Source organism: Bufo gargarizans, chromosome 4 (assembly GCF_014858855.1).
Source record: "Bufo gargarizans isolate SCDJY-AF-19 chromosome 4, ASM1485885v1, whole genome shotgun sequence".
In the NCBI taxonomy this organism is placed as follows: Eukaryota; Metazoa; Chordata; class Amphibia; order Anura; family Bufonidae; genus Bufo; species Bufo gargarizans.
In genome coordinates, this window is record NC_058083.1 from 531,141,823 (window position 1) to 531,168,968 (window position 27,146).

Consider the following 27,146-nt stretch of genomic DNA (forward strand, 5'->3'; position numbering starts at 1 on the left):
AGTTCTCTTTGAATGGCGTTCCATATCTTGTTTCAACAAATGTCAATATTTCCACATCAAGGAGGCATGTCTATCATAAGTCCCGTGTAGCAAGGTGATTTAGTGGCGCTTTCGCCATTAATTCCTTGTAACATAGTTGGTTATTGGTACCAAAATTGATAAACTCCACGGCACATCCAGAAGTAGAAAAAGTAACAAAAATGTTTATTCACCAGACATACAGCAACGTTTCAATCCTCTCAGTGGGATCTTTCTCAAGCAAAAGGTGATGATTGGTTATTGGTAGCAGATAGCTGGCGACATTCCTAAGGTCTGAAGTGACTGTACATGCATACTACACACTAAAGACCTTTAGGAGGGGCTAGGAGGAACCAGGAAAGTAGAAAACATCTAGCTATGTAACAAAGAGGTTAGCTCCATTGAAGACATCATCAGGGTAAGATGTGTCTTGCTACCACTACCTCTCTGATTATATAATGTGGGCATCGGTCAGGTGCCATGTTCGGAACTGATCAATGGGGAGCTGACTCACTTGTTCATGGCGTTGTTGACTGTTACTTACCTTATTCTGTTTATTGTGAATTGTATATATCTTTAATCATAGTTTAGTAAATATTTTATGCACCTAAGTTGTGTTAAGCCAATTTATTCCCAGATCTCAGAATTCACAGTAATACAAATCCCAACATGAGTAAAAGGGGAAGGGAGGTTAATAATATGCATGAAAGATCATTTTACGGTCTCCCTGGGATCAGGTACAGTTACACAGGGAGAAAAATGTTATGTCTCTTCTTCTGCAGCCTGTCAGCAGGTCCACTAATGGTGGTTCCTCTTCTCCTCCACACTAGCTGACCGCAAAGCCAGGTAAAGACGGGGACAGCCATTTAATAATAGAATATTTCAGGTTTTGTAATAGCTAGAGATGTAATCCATCATAAACTGACAATCTAAGCTTTAAAACAAGACCAGGATCACTAGTTTCACCACATGAGGAGGTATAGCCCTTAAAAAATTAGGCTGGGAGTGAGAGCTAGAGGTATGAACAGCTTCCCTGTGACCCATTTCCAAGGGCTATAACCTACAATGTATGGCAGCTAGTTCTGTGATCCTGGTCTTTAAAATTGTAGATTGTCACCTTTAAAACAACTAGCTGCTTCCCAGGCTGAGATCCAGCCATCAGAAACAAGGATGTATGATGAACAGGTCAGGGAAAGGGTTCAATATCAAGTAGAAGCGGTCGATTTTAATAACACCCTTTTCTCCTCAGTGTGTTTCCTTAGTAAAATCATACTAATAGGAAATAGACCATGACATGAAACAATATTTTGTATTACTAACTAATAAGATGACAGCTTTGCTTCAGTACATCCATTATGATGTGTGAATGAATATGTAAAGATTCCAGCCCTCCAAAGAATCATAATGCAATTTGTGGTTTATTTTTAGAAGGCAATACATGTGACGTTTTGGCCCTTGGGGATCTTCATGAAACTAATGCCACTGAGAAACAAGAACAAAAATGTATATAAGAACCTGGAGAATGTGGATTTACACATACATATTAGGGTCATAAGTGAATAAAGTCAAATGGAATACACCTTTGCTTTAAGCTTTGATCATAGCAGAAAGGGAGTTAAACAGTGATTAGTGATTTCTGTTGTTCAAAAAGAATGATGGGTGAGTATTATAGTTGTGGTCCTGCTCATAATGGTAGTGCCCATGTGTTCAGAATGTTGCTTTAGTTTAGGGCAGGTGTTTTGAGTACTCTTTTCTGTACCATACTATTTAACCCCGATCCTCAAGGCATTAAGTTATACATCTAAAGTTATTAGGAGGCAGATCCTACAATGAAGCTGCACATCTGTCTTATTTAACAGAAAATATTACAATGGCTTCTCCCCTGTGTGAGTTCTCTCATGTTTAGCAAGACTTGATTTCTGACTAAAAGATTTCCCACAATCAGGACATGAAAATGGCTTCTCCCCTGTGTGAGTTCTCTGATGTCTAATAAGACATGATTTCAGATTAAAACATTTACCACATTCTGAACATGTAAATGGCTTCTCCCCTAAATGGATTCTTAGATGGCTTACAAGATGTGTTTTCTGACTAAAACACTTCCCGCATTCTGAGCATGAAAATGGTTTTTCCCCTAAGTGGCTTCTTAGATGGCTCACAAGATTTGATTTCTGACTAAAACATTTTCCACATTCTGAACATGAATATGGCTTCTCTCCTGTGTGAGTTCTTAGATGTTCTATAAGCATTGATTTCACACCAAAACACTTCCCACATTCAGTACATGGAAATGGCTTCTCCGCAGTGTGAGTTCTCTGATGCCGAATAAAACTTGATTGACGGGTAAAACATTTCCCACATTCTGAACATGAAAATGGCTTCTCCCCTAAGTGGATTCTTAGATGGCTTGCAAGATGTGATTTCTGACCAAAACATTTCCCACATTCAGAACACATAAATGGCTTCTCTCCTGTGTGAGTTCTCTGATGTCTGCGAAGTTCTGATTTCTGACTAAAACATTTACCACATTCTGAACATGGAAATGGTTTCTCTATTTTGTGTGTTCTTTGATGATAAAGAAGAGATGATTTCCGGTTAAAACAGATCCCACATTCAGAACACGAAAATGGCTTCTCGCCCGTGTGAATTCTCTGATGTACAACCAGAAAGAATTTTGTGGTAAAACGTTTCCCACATTCTGAACATGAATACGGCTTCTCTCCTGTGTGAGTTCTTAGATGTCTAACTAGAATTAATTTTCTGTTAAAACATTTTCCACATTCTGAGCATGAAAATGACCTGTTATCTCTGTGATTTCTCTTTTGCAAAGAAAGATTAGATTCATTTTTTAACTGTTTCTCACATGGAACTACTTTCCTATGTTTCGATTTAGTTCTTGTTTTGGCAACCAGTGATTGATTAGATGAAGGTTTCTTGTGACCAGCAGTATCGGTGGATAGATATCTACTTTGAAGGACTGAGGGTACATTAGGAGTTATTGAATTAACTTGTGTGGTATTGTTATCTTCTGCTTCATGATGGGAAGATAAATGGAGATATCCATGGGAGTCACTCATTTTGTCTTCACCTGAAAAATTTAACAAAATGTTCTTATTTTCTGAATAAAAGTATATGTTTTTTTTATTAATAAATTAAATTGGTTCCCTGGCATTTTGATATTGATGGCCTATCCTCAGGATAGGTTTTTAATATCAGATCGGTGGGGTCTGACTTCATTTAGAACAATTAATCAGCTTTATGAAGAGGCAACGACACTTAGTGAAAACTTAGACCTTTTCCTAGACTACCTGATGTCACGTTCGGCTGTCAGATGGCCGAGGTGCAGCTCAATCTTGTTTAAGTGAATGGGGCTGAGCTGCAATACTAAGCACAACTGCTATCTAAATAGCTGCACTGTGCTTGGTAGGCTGCGAGGAGGCCACGTCACTCTCAGATGCCCTTTGGAAAATTAAAGAAATGATTTAATTGGTTGTGGTAGCCAACAATTTTACTTTCAACAAGTTGTGAAATATATCCATGGTCTATTTATGCTTTGCATTTTACAACTTTTCTTCTTTTTTTTCTTATGTGCACCTAAACGTAAATAATAGCATATCCTAATATGTCTATCCTATAGCTAGCCTCAAGCCACCTTCAGCTGTGGATGGGTGCCTGAGCAACATATTCTAGTTGCTATTTTCCTGTAAGGGTACACCATTCTTCTGTTTGCCCGTGTACTAACCTGTGCCTGTTAACCGGATTTTACCCTTTGCTGCCTGTAATCTGGACTGTTAATTGAATTGCATGAGTACTGCCTTCCCTGACCTCTGCTTGTCCCTAACTATGGTTTTGCCTGGTCCTGGTCTCTTAATCTCCGTGGGTCAGCAGCCACTAAACATAGAGGACTCCAAGGGGCTGCAGGTGGTGGTGGTTCCCCTGCAGCAGATTCCAGCCTGTAGAGGGGTTAAAGATGAAGACCACCACAAGGCCACTTAGGTGTAGCCCCAAACCAAATCTGTTCAGTGGCAGAGCGAATCTATTTCCGCTTCCATAACAATCACTCTTAAAACAAAGGTCTCCTCTTACCCGGTGATGTTAAGGACTGATTATTCTCCATCATGACGTCCATGTACAGATCCTTTTGTCCTTCTAAATACTCCCACTCCTCCATGGAGAAATAGACAGCGACATCCTGACACCTTATAGGAACCTGACAACACAAGGACACAGTCATTACCAGACCCCTCCCTTGGCGTTATTGTATAATGTCCCAGCATTCCCAGCAGCGCTCACCTCTCCGCTCAGCAGCTCAGTGATCCTGGTGGTAAGTTCTAGGATCTTCTGCTCATGTATCAGGAAATGAGGTGGAGGCTCGGTGATGGGGCTCTGGGTCCTGCTCCATCCTCCTGACACACGGGGTGCCACAAACTCACCAGACGACTTCTTCACTACTGTGTAATCCTGTGTATGGGGAGATGCCGATCACTAGAGATTCTAAGGCCTCTTTCACATGGGCGATTTTTCCATGCGGGTGCAATGCGTGAGGTGAACGCATTGCACCCGCACTGAATCTGGACCCATTGATTTCTATGGGGCTGTGCACATGAGCGGTGATTTTCACGCATCACTTGTGCGTTGCGTGAAAATCGCAGCATGCTCTATATTGTGCGTTTTTCACGTAACACAGGCCCTATAGAAGTGAATAGGGCTGTGTGAAAATCGCAAGCAAGCGCGGATGCGGTGCGATTTTTTCACGCATGGTTGCTAGGAGAAGATCGGGATGGGGACCCAATCTTTATTATTTTCCCTTATAACATGGTTAATAGCATTCTTAATACTGAATGCATAGTACAATAGCGCTGGAGGGGTTAAAAAATAATAAACAAATTTAACTCACCCCATCCACTTGGTTGCGTAGCGGATCTCCTATTCTTTCTTCTTTCTTCAGGACCTGGGTAAAGGACCTTTGATGACGTCACGCTCATCACATGGTCCATCACCATGTGATGAGCGCAGTAACGTCATCAAAGGTGCTTTACCCAGGTCCTGAAGAAAGAAGAAAGAAGAGGAGATCCGCTACGCAACCAAGTGGATGGGGTGAGTTAAATTTGTTTATTATTTTTAACCCCTCAATGGACATTTTAGTAAGCATTCTGTAGTCAGAATGCTATTATTTTCTCTTATAACCATGTTATAAGGGAAAATATTAAAATCTACACAACACCGAACCCAAACCCAAACTTCTGTGACGAAGTCCGGGTTCGGGTCCGGGATACCAAACATGCAGATTTTTCTCACGCGCGTGCAAAACGCATTAAAACGCTTTGCACTTGCGCAGAAAAATCACGCATTTTCCAGCGACGCACCCGCATCCTATCAGGCCCTCACATGCGACGCCCGTGTGAAAGAGGCCTAAGGGTTCTATTAGATGGGCAGACATTTTCTCATTAATGAGTGGCAAGCAATGATTTAGTGCAGAGATGCCCAACATGCGGCCCTCCAGCTGTTGCAAAACTACAACTCCCGGCATGCCTCGACAGTCTACAGCTATCAGCCTACAGAAGAGCATGATGGGAGTTGTAGTTTTACAACAGCTGGAGGGCCGCAGGTTGAGCATCCCTGATTTAGCGAGTCTTTTGTGTTAAAAAGATGGGTAATTACACAATCGCTAAATATTTAGCTGTTTGCTCATTATTGCAGTTATTGCTGTTTTATGATAATTACTCAATTCAAACAATTATATTAAAATTCAAAAGAAAATCAATCTGTCTAATTGGCCTTAAAGCTATCTTCACCTTTCCAGACATTTCCCTGGTTTATTACTAGAGATAAGAGTGATGTCATGTGAGACTCTCACCTCTCCGGTTATCAAGGAGATGATCTCCAGGGTGAGGTCTAATATCCTTGCAGCCATGTGGTCTCTGTCCTTCTCCATCTTTGGTGGGTCCTTGATGGAAAGGACCATTGGCTCTAAAAAGAAGAGATTCCTGAACCTAAGAAATCTGAGAGAAACAAGGAGGATTGGGAGCAAAATCATATTTGTAAGAACATTTCACATGAAGTAATGTGTTTCACAAATGAAGAATTATAAACAGACCAATGACAGAGCACAATGCAGGTGACATCTATTGAGATGTCCTATATATAGCAGATTCCTGATAATAATATGATATATCAGTCACCCGTCCGTCCTGCTCTACACAGGACACATTGCAGTGTATCACATACAGCAGCCAGGTCTCATCTATTTGAAATTTTGGCTAATGAAAGGGTTTTCTGGGAGCAGAATACTGATTACCTATCTTCAGGACAGGTCGTCAATATCGGATCGGGTTCTGGAACCGGCCACTGGTCAGCTGTGTGGAGGAGCTACGGCATTCTGGTGGCCACTGTGGCCTCCTCACAGCTTTCCAGGTACAGCGCTGTTCATTGTATAGTGGCTGTGTCTGGTATTGCACCCCAGGCCCATTCTTTTGAGCTGCACATAGGCCATGTGACCGGTGAATGTGACGTCACTGCCCTAGGAAGAAGCTGAAGAGCTGCCTAGAGTGACATGGCCTCTTCAAACAGCTGATCTCCGGGTTTGGCAGAAGTCCGACCCCCACTGATCCGATATTGACTCGGGTACAATCAACACAGACCTGAATCTAATTCTGGATTCCTCTTCCTCACCACTCCGGTCAGTATTGACTGGTTGTGGCAGGAGCAGATCTGTATAATACAGACCCACAAAATGCTCGAGACTAACACTCTTTCCTCTAATCGCTGCTGTTCTGCTCCGGGGCCAGTGATGGATCCGGGGTTTGTCCTGCTGCTCGCACAGCTGCAGGTTTGTTACTATCACATGTGTGTGCAATTATTTACCCCCAACTGTGCAAACCCAAATCAATGCGGCCATCACTGAACCCCCAATATCACCAGCATTAAAGGGCTATTCCCGTCACATAAGGTGAGGTTCTATCGCTAGGACTGGTCATCAGTGTGCGGTAGGTGGGGGCTCGCCTCTATCAGGACCCCACTAATCCTGAGAATGAAGGGGCTGCAGAGCTGCTTTACTGCTGAATCCCCTCCACAGTCCCTGCTCATTAGAGCTCCGGCCTCCGCTGTGCAGGGACAGTGAGGAGAGGACACAGCGCTGCAGCCCCTTCATCTAGAAGAGGTTGTCCCCACCGATCACACACTGACTCCATATCCTAGTGACATCACAGAACATTGTGTGATGGAAGACCCCTCTAATCCAGGAGAACAGCCCCTCTTACAGGGGTCTGGGGGTCTCCTAATATTCCAGGGGGAGAGCAGACATGTCTGAGGAGAACTCCCCTCCTGTGAGCAGAGACTCTCTATGGCCGGTGCTGCCCCCTGCTGGCTGGACCTGCTATATATCACCTATAGAACCGCTCCATTCTAATAAACCCAGAACCAAGTCCAATAACTGACCTGCAGATCTCACCTCCTGGGGCTGCAGGACCTGCGATGACGTCACAGTCATGTGATCAGTTACATGATATATAGGTAAACATTAGTGGCTGCAGGACCTTTGATGATGTCACACTGGTCACATGACAGGAATTGCTAAACTGTGGAAACCATCTACTGTTTTACTTCTCCCCTCATGTGACTGATCACATGACCATGACACCATCAAAGGTCCTGCAGTCATTAAGATTAGGGTTAAGCAAATCGGGTTTGAATTGCTGTATCTGAACCCGATTCTTTTAAAAACTTTGTTAAGAATATCGGCTCTGTCCTACTGTAAAATGTATTGCCTCTGCGGAGGTCTTTCCAAAGTTTCAGCAAATATTTGCGTGACTTACTTCGTTTTGCTTTGATCACATCTCACTTTGTTTATTTGCATAAATGAATGTATAAAATTACGAAGCTGAGCTTAGCTTCATGCCTCGTTAACAAAGGTGAGTTCAGCTTCGCCACAGAGGCTCATCACTATGCTCTGGATCTCACTGGGGCACTGGACCGCATTCGGGGGCGCTGTGGACGTCACTGTTATGGGGGCTCAGTATGAGAAATAATAAAGGAACGGCACAACATAGAGCCATAAGAATAGATGTTCCAGAATTGCTACTACATGGGGAATGCATGGAGCTATTACAACAGGCATATCAGGAGCGGTGAAAGGTCCTCTTTAAAGAGGTTGTCCGGGGGTCTGACACCCGGCACCCCAGCCAATTAGCTGTATGAGGAGATAGCGTGCCTAGTGCGCTGGAGGGGTATAGGTTTACCTGTGTATTATGCTTATCCGAGGCTCCGGCCTCCGCTGTGCAGGGACAGTGAGGAGAGGACACAGCGCTGCAGCCCCTTCATCTAGAAGAGGTTGTCCCCACCGATCACACACTGACTCCATATCCTAGTGACATCACAGAACATTGTGTGATGGAAGACCCCTCTAATCCAGGAGAACAGCCCCTCTTACAGGGGTCTGGGGGTCTCCTAATATTCCAGGGGGAGAGCAGACATGTCTGAGGAGAACTCCCCTCCTGACCTCCAGACTGTGTGAGCAGAGACTCTCTATGGCCGGTGTTCTGAGAAAAAGCCTCAACTTGAAAAATAACCTTACCCCACGTGACTTCCGGGTGGTGTGCGCACGTGCAGTACCAGGACATGGGAAAGGTAAGGTTACAGTGCGCGCTGACTCGTGGATGCGTGCACGGACACCGCGCATGCACCCTCAGGGGTAAGAAGATTTCACGGTCTTTGTTCTTTGTTAAATCTCCATAACCTCACACTGCGCACGCGCGGATTGTAAAATCTTCTTATCCTCACTACACAGCGCGCTCCAGATTCATTGCTGGCTGGCTTCGATTAGGATCAGGTCGGTCTCTCCCTGCTCCCAGCAGGGGGGTGGGTGCAGCATATTGGGGGGCATTGCTTCATCCAGGGGGGTGTTTGCAGCATATTGGGGGGCATTTCTCCATCAGGGGAGCGTGTGCAGCATTTTGGGGTGCATTGCTTTATCCGGGGGGTGTTTGCAGCATATTGGGGGGCATTTCTTCATCCAGGGGGGTGTTTGCAGCATATTGTGGGGCATTTCTCCATCAGGGGGGCATGTGCAGCATTTTGGGGGCATTGCTTTATCCAGGGGGTGTTTGCAGCATATCAGGGGGATTGCCACATCAGGGGGGTGTTTGCAGAATATTGGGGGGCATTTCTTCATCAGGGGGGCGTATGCAGCATTTTGGGGGCATTGCTTCAGAGGGGTGTTTAAAGCATATTGGGGGGGCATTGCTCCATTAGGAGAGTGGTTGCAGCATATTGGGGGGCATTTCTCCATCAGGGGGGCGTGTGCAGCATTTTGGGGGGCATTGCTTCATCCGGGGGGTGTTTGCAGCATATTGGGGGCATTTATCCACCAGGGGTGTGTTTTCAGCATATTGGGGGGCATTTCTCCATCAGGGGGGCGTGTGCAGCATTTTGGGGGGCATTGCTTCATCCAGGGGGTGTGTGCAGCATATTAAGGGGCATTTCTCCATCAGGGGGGCGTGTGCAGCATTTTGGAGAGCGTTTCTCCATCCGGGGGGTGTTTGCAGCATATTGGGGGGCATTGCTTCATCCGGGGGGTGTTTGTAACATATTGGGGGCATTTCTCCATCAGGGGGGTGTTTGCAGCATTTTGGGGGGCATTGCTTCAGGGGGGTGTTTGCAGCATATTGGGGGGCATTTCTCCATCAGGGGGGTGTTTGCAGCATTTTGGGGGGCATTGCTTCAGGGGGGTGTTTGCAGCATATTGGGGGGCACAGCTGGCTGGCTTTGATCAGGTCGATCTCTCCCTAAAATTTATAACAGCAAAAAGGCCCTTTAATCTGTGTTCAATAAGAGAAACTAAGTTTTCTTTTTGTTTTTAAGTCTAAAATCCACCATCTCATATTGTCGTTTCATCACCTACGTTATAGAATTTCAGCGATGTTATAAAATTGGATGCAACAAATACGGTTATTAATATTAATACAAAAGTTAGAAAAATATCATGTCAAGGTCTCTACAATAAACTTTATTTGAGAAATTAAAGTCAAAATTTGAAACTGGCTTAGAAAAGCCAGTGTGGTTTCCAACATGGAGAAATTTCATTCACCTGTAAAGAAAAGCTGTATGGCATCAGGAAGGCAGTATCTTTACAATATAATGGTCTCTCTCTCTGGGGCGTCCACGCTTCGGAATCACTAGAAGAAGAAGCTTACGTCATGTCTGCAGCACGTGTTACCAATCAGCGGTAAGTGGAAGTTTTCTGTAGAAGAAGGTCATCTCTTCTCTTTACGCAGGTGGCGGTAAATGCTGGTGGGTTTGTCTCTGGTACTGGAAACATCAGTGAAGGAAAATGTAATAAGGATCTCCCTCCTCACAAATCTAAGAAAACAGAAGATTGAGGATGGTGGGTAAGTAATAATGAAACTGGAAACCCAAAACCAACTTTTAAAAATGAATTCCCTTTTTTTACGATTTCAAATAGGTGCTAATTTTACTGCTTGTAAATAGTAAGTATTTTATAGAGCTCAAACATATTATGCAGCACTGTCTACGCTTATTTTGGATGAAAGTGACTTTCCATGTCTTTCTGGAAGACAGAGCTTGTAAACGGCATTTCCCAGGTTCAGTTAAAAAGAATCTTAAATGTTCATCTAATAATAGGAGGACATCTTTGGCGGCTACATCATGTCACATTGTAAGTCCTGGTTGAGTTATTTCCTGCACCACATTATGTAAGTTAAATCACTGGAACGGCATTACCATGAAAAGGTAAAATGATTGGTAAGGGTCATCAATAGCTAATACACTCTTGTTAAGCATCAGCGGACATGTAGCATACAACAGCTAGAAGGGACATTGTTCAGCTTTAAATGACTTAGGCCCCTTTCACACGGGCGAGATTTCCATGCGGGTGCAATGCGTGAGGTGAACTCAATGCACCCGCACTGACTCCGGACCCATTCATTTCTATGGGGCTGTGCACATGAGCGCTGATTTTCACGCATCACTTGTGCGTTGCGTGAAAATCGCAGCATGCTCTACCTTGTGCGTTTTTCACGTAACGCAGGCCCCATAGAAATGAATGGGGCTGCATGAAAATCGCAAGCATCCGCAAGCAAGTGCGGATGCGGTGCGATTTTCACGCACGGTTGCTAGGGGATGATCGGGATGGAGATCTGGTTATAAGGGAAAATAATAGCATTCTTAATGCAGAATGCTTACTAAAATAGGGCTGGAGGGGTTAATTTTTTTTTAAAAATAATTTAACTCACCTTAATCCACTTGTTCGAGCAGCCCGGCTTCTCTTCTGTCTTCATCTTTGCTGTGCACAGGAAAAGGACCTGTGGTGACGTCATTACGCTCATCACATGGTCCGTCACATGATCCATCACCATGGTAAAAAAAGATCATGTGATGGACCATGTGATGAGCGCAGTGACGTCATCAAAGGTCCTATTTCTCAAAGAAGAAGACAGAAGAGAAGCCGGGCTGCGCGAACAAGTGGATTAAGGTGAGTTAAATTATTTTTAAGGCTTTTTTAACCCCTCCAGCGCATTGTGCTATGCATTCTGTATTAAGAATGCTATTATTTTCCCTTATAACCATGTTATAAGGGAAAATAATTACATCTACACAACCTTGAACCCAAACGAGAAGGGATTGAACATGGAGACTAGAAGATCTGAAAATAAACAAAGTTAAATTCAATACTCGACCTTCTTCGTGAGTAGTCAGCATGGACCCCTTCATCTCCCTCGTATCCCACCTGAGACCGCGCTCATCGGAGTTGGCAATCAAGAAAGAAAAACACAAAATGTTGAGTGAATAACTGTAGACACAAGAGTCGGTCACGGGTACACAATTATTCTAAATATAAGAGGGAATACCGTATAAACGGGAAGGGATTGAACATGAAGATCTGAAAAGTCCAAGGGATGGGATTACGTTTGTCTGTCCTACTTGACTCTCAAAATATTCTGCACACCTGAACCTCTCTAAACAATAGGACTATAAATGGAGGGGTCTAATTAGTGATTCATTATACTCACCTTGCATGTTTTAGCTCGATTCATTATGGGGCCACATCCTGATGTGACTCATACAACACCTACAAAAATAATGTATGGTACTTTATGGTGGACTTAATAATGTTAAAGTTTGAGTTAATAAAAAAAAAAACAACAACAAACGTTTCCAGGTCAATTATTTCATCTGTGTGGATTTTGAGTAAGAATACAAAGCTTTCATGACCTGACCTTTATACTGGAGTAGGGCACACGCTATTTCCAGCCATACATCCCTTATCTATGCCGATGATGTCTTCACTTCACAGATTGTTCTTGTCTGTAGGAACTCCTTGGCAAACTGTAAAATAACAATTCACATTTGTAACTGCAGTTAAAGGGACACTGTAGGCACCCGGACCACTTAAGCAATAGAAGTGGTCTGGGTGCGGTGACCCTTTTGCACTTAGTACTGCAATGTAAAACGTTGGGGGGGTTGAACGTTGGCAGAGCCTTTTTGCCCCTTCAGTCCTGCGGGAGTGGCGTTGCGATGGAGTGGGGGTGAACTATTAATACTTTAGTGCCAGGAAAACGGCTTCCCATCCCATCGGATCCATCAACACTACAACCTTCTTGGACATGATGACAACCTGATGGAGAAATGTCCCCCAATATGCTGCACACCCCCTGATGGAGAAATGCCCCCAATATGCTGCACACCCCCTGATGGAGAAATGCCCCCAATATGCTGCAAACACCCCCTGATGGAGAAATGCCCCCAATATACTGCAAACACCCCCTGATGGAGAAATGCCCCCCAATATGCTGCAAACACCCCCTGATGGAGAAATGCCCCCCAATATGCTGCAAACACCCCCCTGATGGAGAAATGCCCCCAATATTCTGCAAACACCCCCCTGATGGAGAAATGCCCCCCAATATGCTGAAAACACCCCCCCCCCCTGATAGAGAAATGCCCCCAATATGCTGCAAACACCCCCTGATGGAGAAATGCCCCCAATATGCTGCAAACACCCCCTGATGGAAATGCCCCCCAATATGCTGCAAACACCCCCTCATGGAGAAATGCCCCCCAATATGCTGCAAACACCCCCCTGATGGAGAAATGCCCCCAATATGCTGCAAACACCCCCTAATGGAGAAATGTCCCCCAATATGCTGCAAACACCCCCACGATGGAGAAATGCCTCCCAATATGCTGCACACACCCCCTGGATGAACCAATACCCCCCAAAATGCTGCACACACCCCCTGATGTAAAAAAGCCCCCCAATATACTGAAAACACCCCCCGGATGGAGAAATGCCCCCAATATGCTGCACGCCCCCCCAGATGAAGCAATGACCACCTAAAATGCTGCACATGTCCCCCTGATTGAGAAATGCCCCCCAATATGCTGAACACACCCCCTGGATGAAGCAATGCCCCCCAATATGCTGCAAACACCCCCCTGGATGAAGCGATGCCCCCCAATATGCTGAACCCTACCCCCTGCTGGGAGCAGGGAGAGACCGACCTGATCCTGATCGAAGCCAGCCAGCAATGAATCTGAAGCGCGCTGTGTAGGGAGGAGGAGAAGATTTTACAATCCGCGCGTGCGCAGTGTGAGGTTAAGGAGATTTACCAAGTACAAAGACCGTGAAATCTCCTTACCCCTGAGGGCGCATGCACGGTTGGGTGCATGCACGGTGTCTGTGCGCGCATCCACGAGTCAGCGCGCGCTGTAACTTTACCTTTCCCGTGCCCTGGTACTGCACTTGCGAGGAGTTGCCGTGCCGTGGTACTGCATGTGTGTGCAGCCGGAAGTCATATGGGTAAGGTTATTTTTCAATTTAAGGCTTTTTCTCAGAACACTGGTGCTGCCCCCTGCTGGCTGGACCTGCTATATATCACCTATAGAAACTCTCCATGGTTCCCCCTCTCTCACACACACCGCTCTCCATGGATCCCCCTCTCTCACACACACCGCTCTCCATGGTTCCCCCTCTCTCACACAGACCGCTCCCCATGGTTCCCAATCTCTAACACAGACCACCCCCATGGTTTCCCCTCTCTCACACACCACTCCCCATGGTTTCTCTTTTCTTACACAGACTCATGGTTCCCCCCCCTCTCTCACACAGACCGCTCCCCATGGTTCCCCCTCTCTTACACAGACAACCCCCATGGTTCCCCCTCTCTTGCACAGACCACCCCCATGGTTCCCCCTCTCTAACACAGACCACCCCCATGGTTTCCCCTCTCTCACACACCACTCCCCATGGTTTCTCTTTTCTTACACAGACTCATGGTTCCCCCTCTCTCTCACACAGACCGCTCCCCATGGTTCCTACTCTCTCACACAGACCGCTCCCCATGGTTCCCCCTCTCTCACACAGACCGCTCCCCATGGTTCCTACTCTCTCACACAGACCGCTCCCCATGGTTCCCCCTCTCTCACACAGACCACTCTCCATGGTTCCCCCTCTGTCACACAGACCGCTCCCCATGGTTCCCCCTCTGTCACACAGAACGCTCCCCATGGTTCCACCTCTCACACAGACAGCTCCCCATGGTTCCCCCTCTCTCACACAGACCGCTCCCCATGGTTCCCCCTCTCTCACACAGACCGCTCCCCATGGTTCCCCCTCTCTTACACAGACCACCCCCATGGTTTCCCTTCTCTCACACAGACTGCTCCCTATGATTCCCCCCTCTCATACAGACCTCTCCATGGTTTCTCTTTTCTTGCACAGACTCATGGTTCCCCCTCTCTCACACAGACCGCTCCTCATGGTTCCCCCTCTCTCACACAGACCGCTCCCCATGGTTCCCACTCTCTCACACAAACCGCTCCCCATGGTTCCCCCTCTCTCACACAGACCGCTCCCCATGGTTCCCTCTCTCTTACACAGACCACCCCCATGGTTCCCCCTCTCTCACACAGACCGCTCCCCATGGTTCCCCCTCTCTCACACACACCGCTCCCCATGGTTCCCCCTCTCTCACACAGACCGCTCCCCATGGTTCCCTCTCTCTTACACAGACCACCCCCATGGTTCCCCCTCTCTCACACAGACCGCTCCCCATGGTTCCCCCTCTCTCACACAGACCGCTCCCCATGGTTCCCCCTCTCTCACACAGACCGCTCCCCATGGTTCCCCCTCTCTCACACAGACCGCTCCCCATGGTTCCCCCTCTCTCACACAGACAGCTCCCCATGGTTCCCCCTCTCTCACACAGACTGCTCCCCATGGTTCCCTCTCTCACACAGACCGCTCCCCATGGTTCCCCCCCTCTCACACAGACCGCTCCCCATGGTTCCCCCTTTCTCACACAGACAGCTGCCCATGGTTCCCCCGCTCTCACACAGACCTCTCGGTCTTTTCATTACCTTCCACCAGTGTTAGTTCACAGCAGCAATATCTTTCTGCATCTTCTTTTCTTTACATAGAGCTTCATTAGGAGTAAGCCCCTTCCCCTCAATCACATGACCATCTTCTGCTCCTTCTGTTTTCCTGAGCTGTTTGTATAAAGCTTGCAATGCAGAGCAGGACAGAGGCTTTTCTCTAAAGGTATGGACAGACGGAGTAGCCGTGATGTGGTAAAAAACCGTGCAGCCAATTAAACCGCAGCTTCCTTTCATTTAACTAATGAAGTCCGCCCTGTATAGTCGGTCTTCATTGTTAATGACTGCATGGTATTGAAAGTGTGGGCTAAGTGGCCACACAGTTCTTGACCACAGCACTGCTGCAACCCGACCGGATCATAGCCAATCAATGTGGCTGTACCCTAAGGCCCCTTTCACACGGGCGAGTTTTTCGCGCGGGTACAATGCGTGAGGTGAACGCATTGCACCCGCACTGAATCCGGACCCATTCAACTCTATAGGGCTGTGCACACGAGCAGTGATTTTCACGCATCACTTGTGCGTTGAGTGAAAAAAGCAGCATGATCTATATTGGACCATGTGATGAGCTCAGTGACGTCACCACAGGTCCTTTGACAGGTCCTTAAAGGGATTCTGTCATGGGATTTTACCCCTATAACCTAAACATATGCTCATGTCTGGAGTAATAATGTCTGGGCACCGGACGGCGAGGAATGCGGCAAGACACCCTGTATTAACGGACCTCCCCTTGGGCACCTTAAGTGAGTGATTGACAGGTTATAAAAACCTGTTTTTTGGCAAATAGAGCCACAGTGAAGTTTAATAAGGCCAGCTTAGGATTCTTATTATTACTCAGGGCATGAGCATATGTGTCACGGATGGTGTACAGGAAACAAGGCAAAGCAACATGTATAAATGACTCGCTGGATCCAAAAGCTAAGGAACCAAGGGAGACCCCTGCAGAAGACCTGGCACTTTCCCTGGCTGCTCAGCCTATGCAAAGATCCTAATGGTGGAGGTTTGCATATCCACGAACCTTGACTATAAAGCCCTGAGCACCCTACAATAGTGAGGGGACACGACCACCGGCTCCCTACACAAGATACGGAGGGAGTCAGGGTCACCTGGGATCCAGCAAACATAAAATAACAGATAAAGGTACAACACTTAGCTTTGAAGCAAACAGGAGAACAGAGTCAGCATGCACACACACTCCAGGAAGTAGTATAAGCCGCCCAGAAAAGCCTTCTGGGGAAGAATTTAAAGGGAAGCAATTAGTCCAACACATGACAGCTTATGAGAGGCTAACGAGAGGAGGAGCTGAATACCACAACACAGAAACTCAAGGAGGAGGTTCTGAAAGGCCTCTGTCAGAGCTTCTCAGCTGTCTGGTTGTGACAGTACCCCTCCCTCTACGAGTGGACTCCGGACACTCAGAACCCACCTTCTCAGGATGGGACCTATGGAAAGCCCTGATGAGACGAGAGGCCTTAATGTCCGTCACTGGGACCCACATCCTCTCCTCAGGACCATACCCCTCCCAATGAACAAGGTACTGAAGAGAACCGCGGACAAGACGAGAATCTACAATCCTAGAGACCTGAAATTCAAGATTCCCATCAACCATAATCGGAGGAGGAGGCAAAGGCGAGGGTACAATGGGTTGAACATAAGGTTTCAATAAGGACTTATGAAAAACATTATGGATCTTCCAAGTCAGAGGAAGATCAAGACGGTATGCAACAGGATTGATGACAGACAGGATTTTGTAAGGCCCAATAAACCTAGGACCCAACTTCCAGGAGGGAACCTTCAATTTGATATTCTTGGTAGACAACCACACCAGATCACCAACATTCAGGTCCGGACCAAGCACACGTCTCTTATCTGCCACATGCTTATATCTCTCACTCATGCTCTTTAGATTATCCTGAATCTTTTGCCAAATAGATGACAAAGACGAGGAGAATCTGTCCTCATCAGGTAAACCAGAAGACCCCTCTCCCGAGAAAGTCCCAAACTGTGGATGAAACCCATATACACCAAAAAATGGTGACTTATCAGAGGACTCCTGACGACGGTTATTTAAAGCAAACTCAGCAAGGGACAAAAAAGAACACCAATCCTCTTGATTCTCCGCTACAAAACAGCGCAGATATGTCTCCAGATTCTGATTGACACGCTCTGTCTGGCCATTCGACTGCGGGTGGAAAGCAGAAGAGAATGACAACCAAACCCCCAAGCGAGAACAGAAAGCCTTCCAGAATCTGGAAACAAACTGCGTGCCCCTATCAGAGACTATGTCTGAAGGAATACCGTGCAATTTGACAATGTGATCAACAAATGCCTGCGCCAGCGTCTTAGCATTGGGCAAACCAGGAAAAGGGATGAAATGCACCATTTTGCTAAAACGGTCCACCACCACCAGAATCACAGTCTTCCCCGAGGAACGAGGCAGGTCCGCTATGAAGTCCATGGACAGATGTGTCCAAGGACGGGAAGGAATGGGTAAGGGAAGGAGAGGACCTGATGGCCGTGAATGAGGGACTTTGGCACGAGCGCAAGTCTCGCAGGCTGCCACAAAACCCTCAACCGACTTACGAAGCGCAGGCCACCAGAATCTCCGAGCGATGAGATCCAGTGTGGCTCTTACCCCCGGGTGCCCAGCAAGGACCGTATCGTGGTGTTCTTTAAAAATCTTGTGTCTTAAAGCGAGAGGCACAAACAACCTCCCAGGAGGACAAAGATCAGGAGCCTCTGACTGGGCTGCCTGCACCTCTGCCTCCAATTCAGGAAAAAGAGCAGAGACCACCACACCTTCAGCCAAAATGGGACCCGGGTCTTCAAAATTCCCGCCTCCCGGAAAACAACGTGACAGGGCATCTGCCTTCACATTCTTAACTCCAGGGCGGAACGTGACAACAAAATTAAACCTAGAAAAGAACAAAGACCATCTGGCCTGTCTCGGGTTCAGACGCTTGGCTGACTCCAAGTAGGCCAGATTTTTATGGTCAGTAAATACGGTAATAGGGTGTCTGGCTCCCTCTAGCCAATGGCGCCATTCCTCAAAAGCCAACTTGATGGCCAACAATTCCCTATCTCCCACATCGTAATTTCTCTCTGCGGAGGAGAGTTTTCTTGAGAAAAAGGCACACGGTTGCCAATTGGCAGGAGAGGAACCCTGAGACAAGACCGCCCCCACACCCACCTCAGAAGCATCAACCTCAACTATGAAGGGTAAAGAAACATCAGGTTGCACCAAGATGGGAGCGGAAGCAAAACTCTCCTTGATATCAGAAAAAGCCTTACGCGCCTCTACTGACCAAGAAGAAAAATCTACCCCCTTTCTGGTCATATCAGTGAGTGGTTTAACAATAGAAGAATAATTCAAAATGAACTTCATGTAATAATTGGCAAAGCCCAAAAAACGCATCAGCGCCTTTTCTGATTCTCAGGAAGCTCCCACTCAAGCACAGCGCGGACCTTCTCGGGTTCCATGCGAAAACCAGAAGCGGAGAGAAGAAACCCCAGAAATTGAATTTCTGGAACCGCAAACACACATTTTTCCAGTTTCGCATATAATTTATTCTCCCGCAGGATGAGCAAGACCTGACGTAAATGTTCCTTATGAGTTTTGAAATCGGGAGAAAAAATCAAAATGTCATCCAAATACACTAATACTAATTTTCCCATCAAATGATAAAAAATGCTGTTCACGAAATGCTGAAAAACGGCTGGGGCATTCATCAAACCAAAAGGCATAACCAAATTTTCAAAATGGCCCTCAGGGGTATTGAAGGCCGTCTTCCATTCGTCCCCTTCTCTGACCCTGACCAGGTTGTATGCCCCTCTTAGATCTAATTTGGAAAAGACTTTAGCCCCAACAACCTGGTTAAACAGGTCCGGGATCAGAGGAAGCGGATAAGGGTCACGAATAGTGATACTGTTCAGCTCCCTGAAATCCAGACATGGTCTTAAAGAACCATCTTTTTTCTTAACAAAGAAAAAACCAGCGGCAACAGGTGACTTCGAGGGTCGTATGTGTCCCTTTCTCAGACTCTCAGAGATATAAGCACGCATAGCGATCCTCTCAGGTTGGGAAAGATTGTATAAACGAGATTTAGGCAACTTGGCGTCTGGGATGAGATTAATAGGGCAATCGTACTCCCTGTGCGGGGGCAAATCCTGAACTCCACTCTCAGAGAAGACATCCGAAAATTCTGAGAGAAAAGATGGTACAGTCTTAGTAGCAACCTCAGAAACAGATGTCATGAGGCAATTCTCTCTGCAAAAGTCACTCCAACCATTTATTTGCCTCGCTTGCCAATCAATGGTGGGGTTATGCTTAGTGAGCCAGGGCAGCCCCAACACCAGAGGGGTAGGTAAACCGCTAAGGACGAAACATGACACATCCTCAACATGAGCATCACTCACAATTAAACGGATATTGTGAACTATGCACTTTAATGATTTTTGAGAAAGTGGAGCGGAATCGATAGCAAAAACAGGAATATCCTTTCCTAAAGCGCACACCTGGAAACCATGAGTTATCGCAAATTGATTATCAATGAGATTAACCGCTGCTCCACTATCCACAAAAATCTCACAAAAAATGTTCTTGCTCTCTAGCGCCACCCTAGCCGGCAGGACAAAACGGGAACTACAAGCAAATGGAAAACCTTCAATTTCCGCCTCAACCCTGCCAATAGTAACAGACGGAACATTTTTAAAAGATTTTTTCCTGTTTGTTTCTTTATTACTCCCAGAAAACTGCCTGAATCTCCTAGAGGGACAAATATTTGCCAAATGATTTATACCTCCACAACAAAAACAAACCCTCCCATGCGAGCTGAATCTTCTATTGTCAGAAGCAATCAACCCCAGCTGCATGGGCTCCTGCTCAGCAGGGGCTGACAGCGACCGAGACCCCTGCGCACAGAATGAGACCGCTGCACTGTCCTGGGACCGAGTATGACAGGAAGGAGAGATCTCTCCTCTCTCTCTAAGACGCCTGTCAATACGAACGGCCTGAGACATAGCAGAGTCCAAAGAAATAGGCCTCTCATGAAAGGCAAATGCATCTTTCAATCCCTCTGAAAGACCATGGCAAAATTGACTTCGGAGCGCAGCATCATTCCAACCAGTATCAACTGCCCATCTCCGAAATTCTGAGCAGTACATTTCTGCGGATTGTTTACCCTGGCATAATAGACGTAGTTTAGACTCAGCCAGAGCAATACGATCCGGATCATCATATATCTGACCCAGGGCTAAAAAGAATTCATCCACTGAACGGAGAGGCCGTGCCCCCTCCGGCAGCGAAAAGGTCCAGGACTGAGCGTTACCTCTGAGCAGCGATATAATGATCCCCACCCTCCGTTCCTCATCACCAGAGGAGTGGGGAAGAAGGCGAAAATGGAGTTTGCAAGCCTCTCTAAAACGCACAAAATTCTCACTACCCCCGGAGAACGTATCCGGGAGCGAGATCTTAGGCTCAGAACAAACTCCATGAACGCAAGCTGAACCGGTCACTTGAAGCTGAGAAAAAGTCTTACGGAGATCAGCTACCTCCAATGAAAGACCCTGGAAGCGTTCAGCCAAAAGTGAAACCGGATCCATGCTTGAGACGGTTATGGCGGCTTATAATGTCACGGACGGTGTACAGGAAACAAGGCAAAGCAACATGTATAAATGACTCACTGGATCCAAAAGCTAAGGAACCAAGGGAGACCCCTGCAGAAGACCTGGCACTTTCCCTGGCTGCTCAGCCTATGCAAAGATCCTAATGGTGGAGGTTTGCATATCCACGAACCTTGACTATAAAGCCCTGAGCACCCTACAATAGTGAGGGGACACGACCACCTGCTCCCTACACAAGATACGGAGGGAGTCAGGGTCACCTGGGATCCAGCAAACAGAAAATAACAGATAAAGGTACAACACTTAGCTTTGAAGCAAACAGGAGAACAGAGTCAGCTTGCACACACACTCCAGGAAGTAGTATAAGCCGCCCAGAAAAGCCTTCTGGGGAGGAATTTAAAGGGAAGCAATTAGTCCAACACATGACAGCTGAGAGAGGCTAACGAGAGGAGGAGCTGAATACCACAACACAGAAACTCAAGGAGGAGGTTCTGAAAGGCCTCTGTCAGAGCTTCTCAGCTGTCTGGTTGTGACAATATGTTTAGGTTATAGGGGTAAAATCTCATGACAGAATCCCCTTAAGAAAGAACAGTAGACCGGCAGCTACGCAATCAATTGGAGGGTTAATTTATTTTTATTTTTTTAACCCTCAATTGACCTTCTACTAAGCATTCTGTATTAAAGAATGCAATTATTTTCCCTTATAACCATAAAATTTACAGAAAACTGAACCCAAACCCGAACTTCTGTGAAGAAGTCCGGGTTCGGGTCTGGGTACCAAACATGCCGATTTTTCTCACGCGCGTGCAAAACGCATTAAAACGCTTTGCACTTGCAGGGAAAAATCGCGCATTTTCCCGCAGCGCACCCGCATCTTTTCCAGCAAAGCCAGTGTGAAACCAGCCTAAGACTGATAAAGCGCCAACATCTCTATAACCTTCTTGTCATGATCAACTCACAACACAACAGACTACGAGGAGGCACTCTGGCATTCACTGCACCCAGGACCTTGGATGTGATTGCATATTACCTGCAGAAAATCAATACTACAGTACCACAAAGTTATTGATATTTTATCTCATGTACACAGTGCATTTTTTTTTTAATGCAGATGTTCAAATTCACATGTTCAAATTATGCTGCTTTTCAGTGCTGGTGTCACCCTTTGCAGAAATGAAAGGGCTGCAAATAATTGACCTTGAGGAGACTTACCCCTAGGTATTTATGTTTAACCAGACTGGCGCATCTATTCAGTCTACATGGATGTCCAAACAAACAGGCTAGTGAAGTTGGCAAACAGGCAATGCCCAGGTGCGTTGTAAACCAGAAGAATTGGGCCCTGGGTCTCCTCTGCTGTGGTCATGTGGGAAAGAGCAGAAATTTTTTTCCTTCTGAAGTCCTGACAAGCAACTTGAGCAGGGAGGAATCATAACTTCAGATGGAAAAAAAATGATGAATATTCTAAAAAACGAATATATAACACTATATTCTATAGTGATATATATTCATTTTTGACCCACGCCTGTATTGATCATTACCTTGCCGATCTTTTTAGTACAAAAAAAATGACGAATATTCGAAAAACTAATATATAACACTATATTCGAAATATTTGTGAAGTCTCGATGTTCTCGATAAATATTCGTAATTCGAATATTCGCGCTCTACACTATTGGTGCACTCAGTCCCCATGTCGGTCCTGTTCCATGGCAAGCCAACGATTCTACTTTTTAATTGATTATGTTAGTCCTTCATTATACAGTATCCATATTATAATTTAGCATTTGCATACTCCTTCTACATTTTTTTTACAGGAGAATGGTAGGTCTGGACATATGAAGACATGGCTGTGTGTGAAAGGAGTGTGCCCCAGGGGAAGTGGTCTGCTCCTGACTTCAGCACCAGCATGAACAGATGTGGATACAGCACAAGAAGTCTTGTGGAAGATGTGGAAGGGGGTGCGAATGAGGAGAGATACAGGCGAACAGAGCTTATAACAAACTAGGTTAATTTGGCAAATGATTTTGATAGGCCCTGGGAACCGAGGAGTGAATTAATAAAATGTAACCTTTCGGCGTATATGTTTTGAAGACAGCCAGACCCTGTCCGCATGAAAAAGATTGTGGAGATGCTCTTCGTCTCTTGTCCACAGATTTCTTCATGGAAGCAGAATCCTGGGACAGGAAGCAGTATCTGCGGCTGGCACATTAGTGGATAGATCACTGGTTGAAAGAAGATAATGGTGCTGTCCATAAACAATCAAGAATGTTGACTTGTCAGCAGACTCATTGGAGTTGTTGTTGTGGCAGAATCCAGCCCAATGAAGTAGGGACACCAAGTAATCTTGCTTAGAAGAGACAAAGAGATGCAAATAGTTATACAGAACCTGGTAGATTCTCTCCAGAAGTCCAGTTTAACCTCCAACAACCTACAGAGTGATCTCCAGAGCCTTGAGGTGAACTGCAGTCCCCTGTCTAAAACAATATGATGAGGAAGACTGTGCAAACAAAAGATGTACAGCCAGGTCCATAAATATTGGGACATCAAAACAATTCTAAAATTTTTGGCCCTATACTCCACCACAATGGATTTGAAATGAAACAAACAAGATGTGCTTTAACTGCAGACTGTCAGCTGTAATTTGAGGGTATTTACATCCAAATCAGGTGAACAGTTTGCATATGGGCCTCCCACTTGTTAAGGGGCCAAAAGTAATGGGACGGAATAATACTCCTAAAATAAACTTTCACTTTTTAATACCTGTTTGCAAATCCTTTGCAGTCAATTACAGCCTGAAGCCTGGAACGCATAGACATCACCAGACGCTGGGTTTCATCCCTGGTGATGCTCTGCCAGGCCTCTACTGCAACTGTATTCAGTTCCTGCTGGTTCTTGGGGCATTTTCCCTTTTAGTTTTGTCTTCAGCAAGTGAAATGCATGCTCAATCGGATTTAGGTCAGGTGAGTGACTTGGCCATTGCATAACATTCCACTTCTTTCCCTTAAAAAACTCTTTGGTTGATTTTGCAGTATGCTTTGGGTCATTTTCCATCTGCACTGTGAAGAGCCGTCCAATGAGTTCTGAAGCATTTGGCTGAATATGAGCAGATAATATTGCCCGAAACACTTCAGAATTCATCCTGCTGCTTTTGTCAGCAGTCACGTCATCAATAAATACAAGAGAACCAGTTCCATTGGCAGCCATACATGCCCATGCCATGACACTACCACCACCATGCTTCACTGATGAGGTGGTATGCTTAGGATCATGAGCAATTCCTTTCCTTCTCCATACTCTTCTCTTCCCATCACTCTGGTACAAGTTCATCTTGTTCTCATCTGTCCATAGGATGTTGTTCCAGAACTGTGAAGGCTTTTTAGATGTCGTTTGGCAAACTCTAATCTGCCCTTCCTGTTTTTGGGGCTCACCAATGGTTTACATCTTGTGGTGAACCCTCTGTATTCACTCTGGTGAAGTCTTCTCTTGATTGCTGACTTTGACACACATACACCTACCTCCTGGAGAGTGTTCTTGATCTGGCCAACTGTTGTGAAGGGTGTTTTCTTCACCAGGGAAATAATTTTTCGGTCATCCACCACAGTTGTTTTCCATGGTCCTCTGGGTCTTTTGGTGTTTTTAAGAATGTTCCAAACAGTTGTTTTGGCCATGCCTAATGTTTTTGCTATCTCTCTGATGGGTTTGCTGTGTTTTTTCAGCCTAATGATGGCTTGCTTCACTGATAGTGACAGCTCTTTGGATCTCATCTTGAGAGTTGACAGCAACAGATCCCAAATGCAAATAGCAGACTGGAAATTAACTCTGGACCTTTTATCTGCTCATTGTATTTGGGATAATGAGGGGATAACACACACCCGGCCATGGAGCAGCTGAGAAGCCAATTGTCACATTACTTTTGGTCCCTTAACAAGTGGGAGGCACATATGCAAACTGTTGTAATTCCTACACCGTTCATCTGATTTGGATGTAAATACCCTCAAATTAAAGCTGACGGTCTGCAGTTAAAGCACATCTTGTTAGTTTAATTTCAAATCCATTGTGGTGGTTTATAGAGCCAAAAATGTTAGAATTGTGTCGATGTCCCAATATGTATGGACCTCACTGTATTTGATAAACAAACGGGCCAGTTGGAAGTTCAGGGAAGAGGATGAAATGTGCCATTTTTTTAAGAAACGGTTTCTAATCACCCAAATTAACATCCAACCAGAGGAAGATCGGTTATGAAGTCCATCCTGATGTGTTGCCACGGAGCATCAGGTATCGGTAAAGGAAGATGTAGTCCAGCAGGCCTCTGAGTGTAACACATACAGTTGGCAACTCAGTTCTAGACATCCTGTTGGAAAGGAGGCCACCAATAGTTCCTGGAGATAAGCATAATAGTCTTTATGAACCACTGGATTACCAGCCACATTAGACTTATGTCCCCAAGTGAGTATATGCCTTTGTCTGGCTTAAGGAACATATGTTCTCCTTGGAGGGATGCCCTTAATCTGTACTGGGGCAACAGAAACAATGTGAGCTTGGTTGACTATGTGCTGAGATTCCTCTTCTCAGTCAGCAGGATCCCTCGAGCAAGAGAGGGCATCAGTCTTGGATTCTTGTTGGCCAGATGAGAATGCAGGAAGAAGTCACACCAGGCAAAGACCAGTGACCATTTAGTTTGATGAAGATTGAACCACTGCAGAGTCTGCAGATATGTCAGGTTCTTATGATCCATGTAGATGATTAATGGGTTATCATGCAAATTCTTTAATTGTGTCATATCCTCCAATGAATACATAGGAATAGGGTTGAGCGAACCTGAACTTTAGGATTTTTTGACCCTGGACCCGAACCCGAACATTTCAGTAAAAGTTCGGGTTTGAGTTCGGTGTTCGAGGATTTAATGGCGCTTTTTGAAAGGCTGCAGAGCAGCCAATTAACAAGCGTTTAACTTGTGGGCCCTTAGAAGCCATCACAGCCATGCCTACTAATGGCATGGCTGTGATTGGCCAGTGCAGCATGTGACCTAGCCTCTATATAAGCTGGAGTCACGTAGCGCTGCACGTCACTCTGCTCTTACTAGTGTAGGGGTAGGATGCTGCTGCTGTGAGGGAGAGAATGGGAAAGAATCTAATATCAGAACTTGTTGTTAACTTTGCGATCTACAGCGATTTTTTGTGTGGTTGCAGTGCAACATTTTTGTACCCTGCCCTGAGCCCAGTGACACAGAAAAATAAGTTTTATCCGTCTGTTAGGTTGGTGTTGGTGGCCATTTTGTGCAAGTTCAGTGCACCAGCACAGCATATGTGCCAGGGACAATAATTTACCCCTGTTCTTTTAGTTCAGTGGGCAACATATACCCATTTTTTAAGTGAACCTGCACTGCATATGTGCCAGGGGAAGGGAAAATAATACAGGTAATCCGTCTGTGAGTTCAGGGACCCAGGGGGTGACATATTCAAATTTTTTTCTGTAAAGTACCCCTGTGCTGCGTATGTGAGTGTAATCAATTCAGTAAATCCATCTGTTAGATTCTGGGGGGACAAATTATTATTTTTTTGCTAAAAAGTACCTTTGCGGCCTGCACTTCAAATCTGATAGTGAAATAAAATCAAAAAATCCATCTGTTTCACTGTGGGTGAAAAAAAAAATCATAATTTTTTTTCCATAAAGTATCTTTGCGGCCTTTGCTGCATTTCTGACAGTCCAATACAACCGTTAAATGCTGCTGTTATATATATTTTTTTTTATTAAACACCAATTTTGTGCTAGATACTACATTTGCGCCCTTTGCTGCATTTCTGACAGTCCAATACAACCAGTCAATACTGCTGTTACATTGTTGGTTGACAAATTAACATTTTTTGTGACCATGAAGTAATTGTATAAAATTCGTCTGTCACACTATTGTGTGACCTCAAGAAATGTTTCCTCTTTATGACACCGGCACTGCTTTACTGTCAGTGAACTTAATTGTTGAATATTGGCGGTTACATTGTCGCCTGACATAAACCATCTTTTAGTTTGGTGGGTGAACGCAAAGAATGAGGAGAGCGTCAAATAAGGGACGTGGCCCAGGTCGTGGTGCTGCTGGTGGAGCTCCTGTTGCAGGGAGA

At 45.6% G+C, this 27,146-nt stretch overlaps 1 protein-coding gene across 4 annotated transcripts in view; it reads right to left on the bottom strand.

Annotated features, from left to right (window-relative positions):
* Positions 1-27,146, bottom strand: part of LOC122934756 (zinc finger protein OZF-like) — a 225,322-nt gene that overhangs the window by 19,851 nt on the left and 178,325 nt on the right. Inside the window, exons 1-4 of one of the 4 annotated variants that reach the window (XM_044290443.1) lie at positions 5,876-6,002; positions 4,312-4,479; positions 4,105-4,228; positions 1,418-3,106 (exon numbers count right to left, since the gene is read on the bottom strand). In XM_044290443.1, coding sequence (XP_044146378.1) covers positions 1,884-3,106; positions 4,105-4,228; positions 4,312-4,479; positions 5,876-5,983 — 1,623 coding nt within the window. In that variant the 5' untranslated portion in view covers positions 5,984-6,002 and the 3' untranslated portion in view covers positions 1,418-1,883. Of the gene's footprint in view, positions 1-1,417; positions 3,107-4,104; positions 4,229-4,311; positions 4,480-5,875; positions 6,003-27,146 lie in introns of those variants that run through there. The other 3 variants (XM_044290441.1, XM_044290444.1, XM_044290442.1) reach the window with 3 other exon arrangements.